The sequence below is a fragment of the Manis javanica genome, chromosome 10 (genome assembly GCF_040802235.1).
Source record: "Manis javanica isolate MJ-LG chromosome 10, MJ_LKY, whole genome shotgun sequence".
In the NCBI taxonomy this organism is placed as follows: domain Eukaryota; kingdom Metazoa; phylum Chordata; class Mammalia; order Pholidota; family Manidae; genus Manis; species Manis javanica.
Window position 1 is genome coordinate 45,372,056 of NC_133165.1, and position 14,548 is coordinate 45,386,603.

At 47.5% G+C, this 14,548-nt stretch overlaps 1 protein-coding gene and 1 pseudogene across 10 annotated transcripts in view; one reads left to right on the top strand and one right to left on the bottom strand.

The window, feature by feature from the left end:
* Positions 1–1,385: 1,385 nt before the first annotated feature.
* On the top strand, positions 1,386–2,360 carry LOC108399263 (serine/threonine-protein phosphatase PP1-gamma catalytic subunit pseudogene; annotated as a pseudogene).
* A 1,829-nt stretch (positions 2,361–4,189) lies between these two features.
* The window catches only part of ITGAL (integrin subunit alpha L), a 46,271-nt gene continuing 35,912 nt past the window's right edge, over positions 4,190–14,548 (bottom strand). For 7 of the 10 annotated variants that reach the window (XM_073215312.1, XM_073215311.1, XM_073215314.1 and 4 more), the window contains 9 exons: positions 14,098–14,177; positions 13,910–13,996; positions 12,316–12,391; positions 8,725–8,838; positions 8,416–8,472; positions 8,198–8,293; positions 7,713–7,808; positions 6,911–7,021; positions 4,190–5,551 (listed from right to left, as the gene is read on the bottom strand). In XM_073215312.1, the coding sequence (XP_073071413.1) occupies positions 5,378–5,551; positions 6,911–7,021; positions 7,713–7,808; positions 8,198–8,293; positions 8,416–8,472; positions 8,725–8,838; positions 12,316–12,391; positions 13,910–13,996; positions 14,098–14,177 (891 nt within the window). In that variant the 3' untranslated portion in view covers positions 4,190–5,377. The other 3 variants (XR_005061637.2, XM_037019491.2, XM_037019493.2) reach the window with 3 other exon arrangements.

The window sequence follows — 14,548 nt, forward strand, 5'->3', positions numbered from 1 at the left end:
GTTCATATATGTAACTGTTGAATAGAACTGCATTTGAATACCTAATGTGATAATTACATTTGTAGACATTTCAACATTTCAATTATACAACTTAGTTTTCATAATTTGATTTTTTTTTTCCAGCTCCCAAACATGTTTGTAGGCCCCTGAAAGCTGGGAGGCCCTGGGCACAGTGCCTGTGGTGCTTAATTGACAAAGTAACTTTATGCACAGAACCTTAGCATATAAAAGATCAAATGAGGGTGGGGACTCAGTTGCTCAGCCTCCACCCCTCTTCCATAACAGCTCCTGAGGTACCTCCAGATCCCAGGTGGGTCAGAACAAACCCAGGAAGGGCACGTCTTCCCTAAGATCACAGTGGAAGAGCTAGTGCCATGAGTGAGTCTGGGCGATTCTGGGACTCCAATACCAGGTCCCTTGACTCACAGTCCAGCATAGTACTTCTACCACACTGTCTTGCATAACTAAACAACCATTCCTATGCATCACTATTATCAAGCATTCAGGTGCTGGGACCAGTGCTAAAGAGTTTACAGGTGTTATTTCAGGCTCTAACTGTTCTGAAGTATATTGTTATTATTCCCATTTTATAGATGAAAAAATGATTCCCAAAGAGGGTAAGTAATTTTTGCCCCATATTATAGCTAGGAAGAAGCAGAGCCTGGAATGAATAGACTTTGACTATTTTTCTAACAATACTAAGATGTTACTTTTTCACTGTCTTTCTCCCACAAGTGTGGTGTTTTCTAGAGGCTAAACGACACATGATGACATATGTCATCACTCTGATGGCTTGCATGGAATGTGGGCTTGGGTATTCTTATTTTTAAAAATTTTCCCCATTTTAATTCCTAATTGGATAAATACCAATAGCTAGAACCCACATAAATAAAACTCTTTGGGATCCTCAGTTTTGAAGAGTATCAAATGGGATCCTGAGACCAAAACATCTGAGGGCCACTCTATTAAGCATTTATTGAATACCTCCTTTGTGCCAGCCCTGCTGAGGGGTTGGCATTGGTAACACATGTGTGGGCTGCATCCTGACTTCCAGAACCTCCTAGTCTTGAAAGAGAAGCCCCAACAGTCAGCATTATGTGCCCCAGTGAGGTATAAATCAAGTGGTGATAGGATGGAATATTTTGTCCAGGACCCAAGGGGATGAGAAAGGCTTCAAAATGCTTTGATATAGGTGGTTCTAGTGGGGAGAGAAGGAGGAAGCAAGGAGTGGCATGGTTGTGGGGGTACCTGCCACGACTACTGCCACCACCACCACCGCCACTGCCGCCACCACTGCCTCTGCTTGTGGCGTGGGAAGGGAGGTGTGAATCCTGGGAGCGAGCCGGCGGTGGCACCGCTGTGGGAGGGTTGGTGGTGGGAAGGCGATGTCGGATATAGATAAACTCAACATCAACAGCATCAGCCAACGGCTGTTGGAAGTGAAAGAGTCCAAGCCTGGTAAGAATGTCCAGCTACAGGAGAATGAAATCAGAGGGCTGTGCTTAAAGTCCCGAGAGGTCTTTCTCAGTCAGCCTAACCTACTAGAACTTGAAGCACCACTCAAAATATGTGGTGATATCCATGGGCAATACTATAATTTGCTTCGACTTTTTGAGTATGGCAGTTTCCCACCAGAAAGCAACTACCTGTTTCTTGGCGATTATGTGGACCGGGTGAAACAGTCATTGGAGACCATCTGCCTCTTACTGGCTTACAAAATCAAATATCCCGAGAATTTTCTTCTTCTCAGAGGAAACCATGAATGTGCCAGCATCAATAGAATTTATGGATTTTATGATGAATGTAAAAGAAGATACAACATTGAACTATGGAAAACTTTCACAGACTGCTTTAACTGTTTACCGATAGCAGCCACTGTGAATGAGAAAATATTCTGCTGACATGGAGGTTTATCACCAGATCTTCAATCTATGGAGCAGATTCGGCAAATTATGTGACCAACTGATGTACCAGATCAAGGTCTTCTTTGTGGTCTTTTGTGGTCTGACCCCAGTAAAGATATCTTAGGCTGGGGTGAAAATGACAGAGGAGTGTCCTTCACATTTGGTGCAGAAGTAGTTGCAAAATTTCTCCATAAGCATGATTTGGATCTTTATGTAGAGCCCATCAGGTGGTTAAAGATGGATATGAATTTTTTGCAAAAAGGCAGTTGGTCACTCTGTTTTCTGCACCCAATTATTGTGGAGAGTTTGACAATGCAGGTCCCTCCCATGATTTGTGTGGATGAAACTCTCATATATTCTTTTCAGATATTAAAGCCTGCAGAGAAAAAGAAGCTGAATGCCATGAGACCTGTAACACCTCTAAGGGGTATGATCACAAAACAAGCAAAGAAATAGATGTCATTTTAACATTGCCTTGTTGGGACTTGTAACATATATATAACCTTCATTTTTAAAGCTGTAATGTGTATTGGTCAGCTTGCTCAAATAGTGTGTTTGTGGGGCCCTTTCCATTTTTGACTGGATGAATGGTATTTGTTGGTTATAACAGCAAATGAAAGACTCTCTAACCCCAAGAAAAAAATGTTTTGTTTTTTAATTCTCTATTCCCTTTGCAAACAACTTTAATGATGGTGTTAAAGCTGTACACCCAGGGACAGTTTATGCTGTCTAAGGGGTAAGTGTACAATCGATCTTTTTTAATTCAGCTCAACCCATGAATAATGTAAATGCTCGTATTCTTTAGGATATAAAAAGAGCCCTAGGGTGCTCAATCTGTACATGTTATTGTCATAAAATGCATGCTAGTGATACAAACCACTGTGAACATAGATTTTTTTTAACTTTTAAATTTTGTTTCAAAGGGATTGCCTTTTCGCTCATCATGTTGTCATGTACAAACTAGTTTTTATAGTTATCAACTTAGAATTAACTTTTCAACCTTGCCAGCATCACTTATATGATGTGTATTTAATTAAAGCACACTTTCTAAAAAAAATTCTTTGAGGTAGAAAGATTTTAAAGGATAGAAAAGAGGTGGAACTGGACAGGCTGGCAAGGGGAACAGCACGTGCAAAGGCACAGAGGCAGGAAAGGACATGTAGATAGCTAAGGGCTGGTGCTAGGAAGTAAGTAGATAAAGATTCTTGGGCATGATGATGGCACATCTGTTCCTGAAGTGAACCTTCCAGATTTTCTATACTTTTTGCTTCCAACCTTGATGAAAATATTCACTTTTCTATTTCTATGTCAGAGTATCATCTCCTTAGAGAGGCTTTCCTGGCTGGCTATGTAAAAGGTCCCTCTCCATCACCCTCTAACCTGTATTGTCTTCATGGCCCTATCCCTAACTAAAATAACATTTCTACTTTTTTACTCTGTTTTCCCACTGGAGTGAAGCTTCTTGAGGGCAGGCACTTGTCTGTCAGTTATCACCATGTCCTCAGAGAACAGAACAGGGCCTGATGCAAAGCACTAAAGAAATACTGTATGGATGAATAGAACCTGATTTATGCTTCATGAGACCTACAGATAATCTGTACTTTTAGCAGTTCTGTGATATTCCTAACAGTTTAAACATCTTTTCCCTTCTCTGGGAAAATGGGCCTCACTTCTTCTTCCTGATGCCTTGCTTATGAGCCAGCCCCATGGTTTCTTGGCAGCTGGATCAGAACGCAGTTGATAAGGATGAAGAGGCTGGCAGGCACTGAAGGAGTGTTCTGGGCGTTATGTGCTGGGAGTGTTCACTTACTCCCCTGGAGGCAGAAGAGAGCCATCAAAGGTCACTGCTTAGGGGACCAAATGTTGCTGCTTCTCACTTCCCAGTGCCTAACCCAGAGTTGGCTTTATTTCTGCAATATTCTCTGGGGGTTCTTATTGACCACAAGAGGGCAGCAGCAAGTAGCCCCCTCTGTCCTGTCTAAACGGGAGGGCTCAGGGTCAGGCGCCTCCAAACATGGCTTTAAAAACAAGAGGACAGGGAAAGTCTCTTCTCACATCTTAATGAATTGTCAAGACGGCCTCCCTAACCTTTTCTCCTTTTCTGTGTCTCTCTCCCTCCTTTCAAATTAACCTACAGTGTTGGGGGCAGGTCAGTCTCTGAGGGACATGATGGCAAAAAGAAAAGGAAAAAAAGAAAAAGAAAAGCTGTTTTGGTTCCACTTAACAAAGGGTTGAAAAGGAAATGTTCATTTAATTAAACCATGGTGGGATAAACCATTACAAAATTGGACAGTTTCATATTTATTGTGTAAATATATGCAGGTACTGCACTTGGTACTGGAAGCCACGTGAATGGACACCGTTGAGCTCACAGTCTCATAGTGGGGGTGATGGGGTCCGGGTGGGGGCTGTGGAACCAGGGGTAGTTGACCCTTGAGGATGGGGTGCCATGGGCCCACCCAAACTCTTTTCTGTATCTTCCCACAGGCACCCCCCACTAATTCAGTGAAATTGTGTCAGGCACCTGCTCTGTGTCTGGCTCTGTGATATCACCAGGGATCCCAAGGTGAATAAGACAGGTAAGGTCCCTACCTTCATGGAGTTCAGTTTAATCTGAGAGACAGATATTAAGTAAATATTAAAAGTAAACAAATATGATCCATGCTATGAGAGCAAGTGCAGACGTGTATGTATAATGGAGCCCATCAGAGTCGGGGCTGGGGGCTGCCCTGAGGAAGTTGTGTGTGAGCTGATATTTTCAGGCTAAGCCAGAAAAAGGAAGGGGAAGAATGTTTCAGACAGACAGAGAAGTCTAGGTGAAGACAGAAAGGAAGGAGTTTGGCAAGTGAGAAAGGCTGGTGTAACTGGAGCTTAGAAAGGGAGGTGGGACTTCTCTAGAGGAGGCCAGGGAGGCAACAGGGGCCCAATTTTGCATTGACATGTTAAGGTTATTTTGCAGATTGTGGATGGCATATGAGGGACTTTGGTCTTTAGCCAAAGAGCAAGGGGTTTTTAGCAGCCATGTAGTGACATACATTTGTTGTCCAGTGGCAGAGTGGAAAGATGACTGGATGCCAGGAAGGTGAGGGTGTGGGGCAAAGCTCCAGGAGTCCTAGGCCTCTGTGGACATCCAAGTGAAGGTGAGTGTGTGGGCCAGGAGTGCCACTAGGTCTTGAGACCACAGTTCCTCCAAATTGGAATCAGACATTCTCTCCCAGAGAAGGAAACTAAGAAGGGTTGGGGGAAGCCAAGGCCATCTGATAATTACAAGGCTTCACCTTTATCACCTTCCTAGCCCACCGCTCAGTGGAGATACCCTGTGAGCCTACAAAGGAGACAGGCAGGAACTCCGTGTTCAAGATAGGGAAACTGAGGCTTAGGAAGGGGCAGTGACTTGCCCAAAGACACAGAGTAGAGGCAGCTGGCACCAGGCATCCCAATCCAGTCCTGAGCACCTACATCAGGCCCAGGCCTCAGTCTTCTCCACCTTCACCCTGGGCCTCGTCCCTGTGGAGGGGCTCCAGGCAGCCCGGATCCATGGCCTCTTCCCCAGATTCAGGAGGCCCAGAGTCTTCTCTAGGGATTTCATTTGAGGCATCTACAGTAGCCTCCATTTTCTTCTTCAGGTTCCGTTTGAAGAAGCCAACCTATAGAAAGACAAAAATCGAGTGAGCAAAAAGCCCACCAAACACTTTGGACCAGTCAGCCCCAGCAAAACATGAAAACAGCCTTTATGTTAAAAAGCCATACATGCCACAGACATGCTTTGACTGCTCCAGCAATGGGGCCAGGGCATTTGCCACGCATGGTTCTTGGCAGTACGTTAAAAAGCTGTACATTTAATAGTTCATTCTTTAGGCTCATCTATATGATCAATATGTCGTGTACCAAAATTTTAGGTGGGCGATTTGACAGTATCTAGTAATACTAATAGCAAGAACCTGCACTTACAGAGTGCTTAGTATGTGCCATACACTCTCTGTTGAAAGCTGAAAGCATATATATTCTTTGGCTCAGCAATTCCAGCTCTAGGAATTATTATAAAGAATATTTGGACAAGTGGGCAAAGATATGGGTAACAAGAGCCTTTTGTGTCATGCTGTTTGAAATAGACATAAATTACAATCTAAACACTCATCAATAGGACCTTGGTAAATAGAAGGTGGGGCATCCAGACTGCAAGAAGTCACCCAGGTTAAAAAGACAGAAGTAGGTCTGATTGTGTCTACATGGAAAGACATTAGGCTGTAACATCCGGGGGAAATACAAGATCCCAAGCTGTATGTATTGTATTATTCCATTTACATTTTCTATGTATATGTATATACATGGACTTTTCTCTTTTTCTCATGCTCACACATACATACATATTTTCACAACAAAATTAGAACCTAGAAGAATAGAAACAAACTGGTTGTTAATGACAACCCTTTGGAGGTACAATAGAAGAAACTTTGATTTTCTATGTTGTTTTTTCTGGAACATTTGAATTTTTCACATGGAACATCTGCTCTCCAGTGCTCTTCTAGCTAACTTCTACTAAACCTTTGAATCCCAATTCAAATGCCACCTCTCCTGAGAAGCCTTCCTGGACTTCCCGAGCCTCTTATGCTCCTCTGTGGTAGGCCCCAGAGCACATGGACCCTTGTGGAGCACTCATCATGCATGTTCCTGTCTGTCTGTCCCATTAGACTGAGCTCCACAAGGGTGGGGACCACATTCATGGTGTGTGCCTCTGTATCCCAGCACCTGCCCCTTGATGTGCAGGGGAGTCCTTCCCTTCCCTCTCCCTCAGTGCTTAGTCCCAGCTCCACTGTGCTTGCTGGAGTTGTTGGGGAGAAGTCTCTCCTGTTCTTTGGGACTCAGGAGCACTATCTATAGAAGGAGGGAGTTGGCTGAGGCCCCTCTAGCTTTAACTCCCACAATCCTGCTATGCTGACTCTTGTCAAATACCCTTTCCCCAGCCTGGCAGTTTCAGCCATGCCTGTTTCCCCAGAAGTTCCCACCTTGTAAAGTACCACAAAAATCAACATCAGCAGCAACAGCCCGCCGATGCTGCTCAGCACGTAGAGGTAGAGCATCTCCTTCTCATACACGATGTCCACCTTCATGATGACCTGGGGGAGGACACAGAGGAGCAGAGGCAAGAGAGCCTTTCTCCCTAACACTTCCTGTGAATCTGGCCTCAGTCTCTAGGTGTTGGCATTTCTGATCACCAGAAATGTCCTCACACCACTGGGCTCTGGCCTTGACCCTCTCCAGTATACCCCTCAGCACAGCCACTGGGGTGACTGGCAGACATGTGTCATGGCCTCACTTTAAGCTCTAAATGGCTTCCCTTGGTCCCAGGATCTAAGCTCAGCATGCAAAGCCTTCCCGAATCTGGCTAATGCTTAGTTTTTTAGCTGCAACATTCCTTTTCCTGCTCTGAGCTTCTTGCTCTTCTTAAACCTGCTTCAGCTGCTCACTTGGCCCTGGGCCTGCTCTTGCCACTCTCTCTGCTTAGAGTTATTTCCCTTCATACTCCAAGCAGGCATGGGGGGCATACCCTTTGCTGAGCTGACATAAAATTGATCTTTACCTGACACATCTCAGACCGGTGACCTTGTGGTCTGCTTGCCCACCAGTGGCAGGGCAGCTTGGGGCTCCCACAGAAGCTGTCGCCAAAGCTAATGCCTCTGACTGTAGGGAAGCTCTTCTCTGTGCTAACCTCCCACATGGCTCTCCTGCTTCCAGCTCTGCCCCAGGCTTCCTCAGATCCCTCTGCTGACCTCTGTTCCTGGGTCTCCTGAGGAAGTAGAGAGATACCTGAGCCAGGGAAGCATTGCTGCCATAGAGGTGGAAATGCTTGCTGCTGTTGAAGGAGATGAAGACAGAGCTGCAGAGGCTGAGCATGGAGGAGGCCTGTAGGGGAGAGAGGGAGGTGTCAGGGCCAGGGAGGGCAGGACCAAGAGCCCACTGACATCTGCCCACCTCAGCTCAGTGCGGACAGGTGAGCACAGGTCCTAGTGGGTGCATCGCCTCTGCTCAGTTCTCTAGGGCAGTGTTCTCATGTGCCGCCCTCACTGTGGGAAGGAAATGTCTCCTATGGAGCACATACAAGAATTCTCCTTAGGCCCATGGAAACAGCCCTGAAAATTTCAAACAAGTCAGGTTCTCTTTCATCCACATCTTGAAGAGATTTTTTTTTCAAGATAGCAAGGATGAATTCAGGAAGACAATATGGTGGGGAAGCCCACCCCCAACCCCTCGAGGTCCCCACAACTACTGCATCTGTTACCAGCAGGCACTACCTCAATCTCCTGCACCAGCTCCACAGTCCCCATCACTTGGAAGAGGATCTCCTTGAAGGCAACAGGGCAGTGGAACTTGGCCCCAGGCGAACAAGGCTAAAGGAAATAGGAGGGCAGGAGGGAAGGCGAACAAGGCTAGAGAGAATAGGAAGGCTTCTTCTGCCTTGCCCCTGTACACTGCCAGACCCTACCCCAGTTTCTTAGCTCACAGGCCATACCTCAGTCACACTGGCTGGCCTCTTCAGATCCCAAGAGTTGCAGTGGACAGGAGGCTCCTAGGAATGATGAGGTGGGGTCTTCAGTTAGCCCAGAGCCAAGAGGGATATGGGCCCTTAAGGCTGGAACATGGCATTCCCCCGCACTCCCCAGATACGGCCCTGGCATCCCACTTCTCCCCCACGGGCCCTCTGCAGATTCAGAAATCACTGAGTCCAACAGGATTCATCCATCCATCCATCTTCATGCCCTTCCCATGTATCCATACCCCTTTAAGAGCTCACCCATAGCCCTAGGAGGGCAGTACTCACCGTCTGCACACTCCACTGGTGCGTGATGGGCCCCTCTCTGTGAGGCTGTGGTACCCAAACCAGGGCATCCAGGGTGGGCACATTGTGGTCATATACAGAAGGCTGAATCCTCACCTGTTACAGAGTACAAAGGACAGCAGAGCCCTGAATGCCAGCTACTCTAAGCACCACCTGAGATCCAGTCCTCACTGGCTGAGGCCTGAGAACCCACTGATGACCAGTGAACAATGACCAAAAATGCCTGGCCCCTTGCCCCAGAGCCTTATGGTGTGGGCTGCAGGCACTTTGCTGCTTCTTCCTCGTGGCAAACCCTTGCACTTGCTACAAAGTACTGCTCCAGGAACATTTCTAAAGGACTGACTGACTCCCCAAGGGTAGGGCAGCCTCCCCCTCATGAGTCCCCACAGGATCCCCAGCAGGGTGGCAGAGTAGCTGCGTGTGTGTCTGTATCTCCACTAGACTGTGAGTCTCATGAGGGCAGGAGCTCATTTCCCCTGCAGTTCCTACTGCTTGACACACCGCCTAGCGTATAACAGGCCTCAAAAAAAGTTTTTTTGAGTGAGTGAAAGAACGAATGACACTTAACAAGGATGGATGCAAAAATTATTTGCACAATGCAGGCTGGGAAAGACTCATTTGGCAGGTGCTTTGAAGTAATTTAAGAAACATTTCCTGAGTACCTTTTTCATACAAAAGAGCTATCTGTGCTAGGGCTGGAAGGCCCAGAAATGTCTACAAAGGTGACACAGGAGTAGCACCAGGTTTTCTGTGAAAACCTTGTACAGAAACATTCAGGCAGCATTATCCATAATAGCCAACAGGTGGAAACAACCCAAATGTCCATCAGCTGATGAATGAATATATCAAATGTTTTACATTGGAACATTATTTGGCAATAAAAATGAATGAAACACTGACACATACTACAACATGGATGCGCCTTGACACTGCTATGCTAAGTGAAAGAAGCCAGGAACAAAAGACCTCTTGTGTGACTTCTTTTATGTGTAATATCCGGAATAGGCAAATCTGTAGAGATACAGAAAAGTATAGTGTTTGCCAGGGGCTGAGGGTGGGGAGAGTGACTGCAAATAGGTACAGGGAGGAAAATGTTGTAAAATTAGATTATGGTGGTGTTTGTACAACTTTTTGAATATACTAAAAGCCATAGAATTGTACCTTGTAAGTGGTTAAATTGTATGGTATGTGAATTTTATCTCAATTAAGCTGTTAAAAGACAAAACATGGTGCTAGGAAGCCATCCCCACGGACATCAGTGACAAGCTGCAGAGCCAGGTGCACTGGAAGAACAGGAGGGACAAAATCCAGAGCTGTCAGCTGGAAGGGGGATGCCGACACTGCGGGAAGTGAGACCAACTCAGTGTGGCCAGGGGCACACACCCAGAGGCATGTGCCTGCTGGGCAAGACAGTAATGGTGACAGAGGGTTGGAACACGCATGCAGGGACCATCGCCATTCGTGGAACACCTCACATTGCTAGGTTCACCTGATCCTCAGGAAATGCATGATCTCATTTAGTTCTTCCAACACTCCTGTGTAGCGGGCGGTGCTATCATTCCCGTCTTACACATTAGAGAACTGAGGCTCACGGGGAGCTAATTTGTCTGAACTATCAATAGTAGAGCCAGCATTTTAACCTAGGCTGTGACTCCAGAACCAGGAACCACTAGGCCTGATCACCTTCCTTGGATGATTGTGGTAACAGCCATGCTAAAAACAGCCAGTGTTGACTGGTCTCTTGTGTGTCAAGTACTATGCTAAGGATTTTCTCATTTGCTCCTCATAACAACCCCATAAGGGAGGTGCTTTTATCATCCCCATTTTACAGATGGAAAAACTGAGGCTCAGAGAAAGTATGTAAACTGCCTTAGGTCACACAGCTTTAAACAGCAGAGCTTCAAAAAAAGTTCAAGTCTGGTTGAAGACTATGCTCTTGATCATCCAGTTAAGCAGGAACCCCTAAGGAAGAGATTCTGTGGTCCAGCTGTCCAGCTCTCACCAGGTGTCCATGCCTGGCTAGTTTGACATAATCTTTAGTTATTAGTGCTGACCTCCTTGTGGCTGACTCATTAAAAGGGCTTAATGGGACAGCTTCAGTAAAGAAGGAATGGATCACCCATGTCCTATGACGTTTTGGGTTATCTAATGGCCCACGGAAACCATTAGGCCTTTAGCAAGAGTGGCTGCTGGTGGGCCAGGCCAGGGGGAGCCAAGCACATGGCTTAACATGCTGACAGGTGGAGAGATGGACCGAGGCACCTAGCCCTGCTGACTATCCCGAGAGAGAAGTGGGGGAGTCCGAGGACTTTGAGCTGGTTCCAGGCCGAGTGAGGCAAGAATGTAAGAAGGCTTCCAAAGCAGCTGGGAATCCCAGGGCTATAGTATAACAGTCACCTCTCCCACAACCTCCACTGTGCAGGGAGTAAGTAACCCATGGAAACCTCATGACCATCTGGGAAGTTCTTACCCCAAACACCATTTGTCATGGTGGGAACTGAGGCATGGATAGGTAAGTCCCTGGCCCCAGCATCTAGGCAGGGTACAGCTTTTCCCCACTACTCTGGTGGTAAATGGACTGGCCCTGCCAACCTGATAGGGAATCCAGAGCCATCCCAGAGAACAGCACTAGAAGCCAACTCAACTAGCTATCCAGAACACTCTATTTCAATGCAAATGGGCATCTTTGTCATCTGCCAGTCTTCCCCATTGCAGTAGCAAGGTGAGATGGCTCCTGCCTCCGTTCTGAGGGGCCTTTCCCAGTCTGCCCTGAGTCCACTGCAGCCAGGGGTGAGACTGCTCCTCTTTGGGCTCAGGCCCCTCCACAGAAAGTGAAAATGCTCTCGACTTGGTCAGTCAGTGCCTACCCTCTCTCAGAGGGCACCTCTAAGAAAGCTGTAGGCTCCTCAAGCTTTGGACTCTGGAGCTGGCCTCCCATTTCTGAGTTCCCATGATAAAGACTGTATTCCGGCACCGAGGATACTGCAGGAGGAATGACAGCTCCTTAACTTGGAGGTTACACACATGGGTTCTGGTGCTCAGGTAAGTGTTGAGCCTGACCTTTCCCCCTTACTGGCTGTAACCTGTAATCTGCACAAGTTACTCGACCTGTCTATGCCGCAGACTTCATAATGCCTATCTTTTAGGGCTCTCACAGGCTGGTGTGAAAATTATAGGGGGCTGTGGACATAAAGCCCACCCTGGGTTTGGTGAGTGGTCAGGGACCCTGTTTCATTGCTGCCCCAGCACTTTGAAGTACCCAAACTAGAAAAGCAGTTCATTAAATGTATGAATGAGAAACTAGGTTCTTTCTCAGAGTCCTTCTGGCTCTCAAGTTCTGTGAGTCTAAGAATAGTCTATCCAGTGGAGGAAAGTCATTGGGGAGTAGCTGCTGCTGGAAGCATTTCACTGGAGGCTGGGAAGCTGGACAGAAAAGACCAGAGAACCGTCCAAGTGGGGGCTGGACACTTGCAGATTGAGACTGCGTCCAGTGGGTCTCTGCATCCTCAGTCCTCAGGAAGGGGCTGAAGGAATGTGTGACTTATGGGGACCGTTTTGCATGGAGGTTCATACCTGGTAGATGTGCTTGACATGCTGCACCTTGGGACCCTTGGGGGTGAAACTGATATAGAGTGTGGAGTTTTCCTGGCTGTGGAGAGAGAAGAGCAGAGGAAGAAGGTGGAGAAGACAGCAACCCCATCTCTAGGAGGGCAGGGGGCCTGGGCCAGGGGAAACCTCTAAGTTGCCAGCCGCTGTGCCAGGGCCCTGCAGGCATGATCTCATCTGCACAATGCTCTGCTACTTCCCTCTGGGAGCTAAGGCTCGTGCAAGGGGTCTGTCTTTCGCCCGAAGTCCTGCAGTGGAGGACCCGTGCTGGAACCTAGGTGGACGTGCCTTTGGAGCTGTGTTCTCCCTACTACACCCCACCTCATCAGGGGCTCCACGGTTTTCTGGGCCCCACTGCTCACCTCCTAGATAACTGCACAGCTTCTGGCCCCTGTCATATTCCGTTCTTCCAATGACCTTCTCAACATCATTCTCTGTCCCACCACTCAGCTACTCAGAATCCATCACTGGCTGTCCACAGGGGTCAGGTCCAAAGCCCCGCATGTCCAGATCTGCCCATTCCCTGCAGTGTCATTCTGCCACTGCTCCCCACACATACCTGCCATCTCTTGAGCCTACCTACACCCTTTTCCCCAGATCTGCCCAATTGTTTGCTGCCTCCATGCCTTTACTTTGGGTATTCTGAGAATGTCCTCCCTCCTTCCTAGCCCTTATCCAAACTCCCTTGTCCTCCAGACCCCAGTTCAAAACCCCTATTTCTCCATGAACCCTTCACCTCTCCTCTAACCCACATCCTCTTTCCTAGTTCTAATTTCATATCATACTTCAAACAGTATCATTCTGTTAAGCATTCATGTTCAAAAGCACCAGAAACGCCAGCTCAGACACTGGCCGTTCTTATCTCACTAAGCCAACTTAAAAAAGCCACTCCACTTTTCTTACTTAATCCCCTTTTCTGTAAATGAGAGAACCCAGCTAGTGATCCCCATGCATCTTCCTGCTACAATATTCTGAGGCCCACTAATTCTATATGTGCATGAGTCTGGTCTCTGCTGCCTGACAATAGGCTCTCTGTGGACAAGGGAGAAACTTTGCTCCGTCTCTTCCAGCATGGCTGGCCCCCAGGAATGGAGGGGGTGGCTGACAACAGGAAAGAGCTTGGCTGGGGTCTTGGAGTCAGACTGACTCAAGGTCAGATCCTGGAGACAGTGTCCCTAGCTGTATGACTCTGGGCAAGTTGCTCCCTTCTCTTAGCCTCAGTTTGCTCATCAGTAAAATGGAGAGAGGCACAGCTGCCTCACCAGATGTTGAGTGCTCTGGGGAAAGACATCAGCTGTGCACTGCACTGGTGCGGAGTCTGATACAAGGTCAGCATTTGGTATGCTTTTTCTTCCACCAATAAACACTGATCTGACTCAGAGCTCTTAAAGGGACTTCAAACTTCTGAGTGTTGGGGTCACAGCTGGAATCACTTCTAATCACCCCTGAGGGGCTGTAGGAAAGGGAGGGGAGTTTGAGGAAGAGTCCTGGGAGGCAAGGCTGGTGCCCTGAGTTGGAGGCTGAGGTAGAAGGCTAGGGCTGGATGCTGTTCAGGACTCACTCCTTGGTGAGGATGTTGATGGGGTACAGGACTGGGATGCTGGTGATGGCCAAGTTGTCCTCCAGGAGGCCTGAGTCCTCATTGTCACTGCATTGAGGCAAGGTAGAGAGCAGTGTTAGGAAAAGGGCTTGGCCGTGACTGCATGTAAGGCTGAGACCAGGGCAGGGATGCTGGCAGAGTCTTCTTACCAGCTCACTTTGGCATGCAGCTGGACGAAGTCCCCCCAGGAGCTGTTCAGCACTGTATGGAACATCACCTGAATAACAACCTGGCAGGGTAGGAGAGGACATGACGAGGGAAAGAGCTAGGCCTCCAGGGGCATCCTTAGCACCTCACAGCTGCCACGGCCAACTGCCATGATGAAAGTGTCCACTTACTGTGTTTACAACTCACTACTCTGAAGAACTGGACTGGGTGTTTTATACCGATTATACAGATGAAGATACCAATTTTCCAAGTGGTTAAATAACATGTGTAAGGTCATAAAATGAGTAACCCAACCCCAGATTTTTCAGATTCCAAAGTCCAGGCTCTCAAACATGACGCAAAACAGCTCTGTGCACGTTCCCTCTAGGTGGGACAGGGTAAGCCCTTCTTTACCAATCACCTGCACCTTCCACAGAGCCAGGGTCCTGCCCC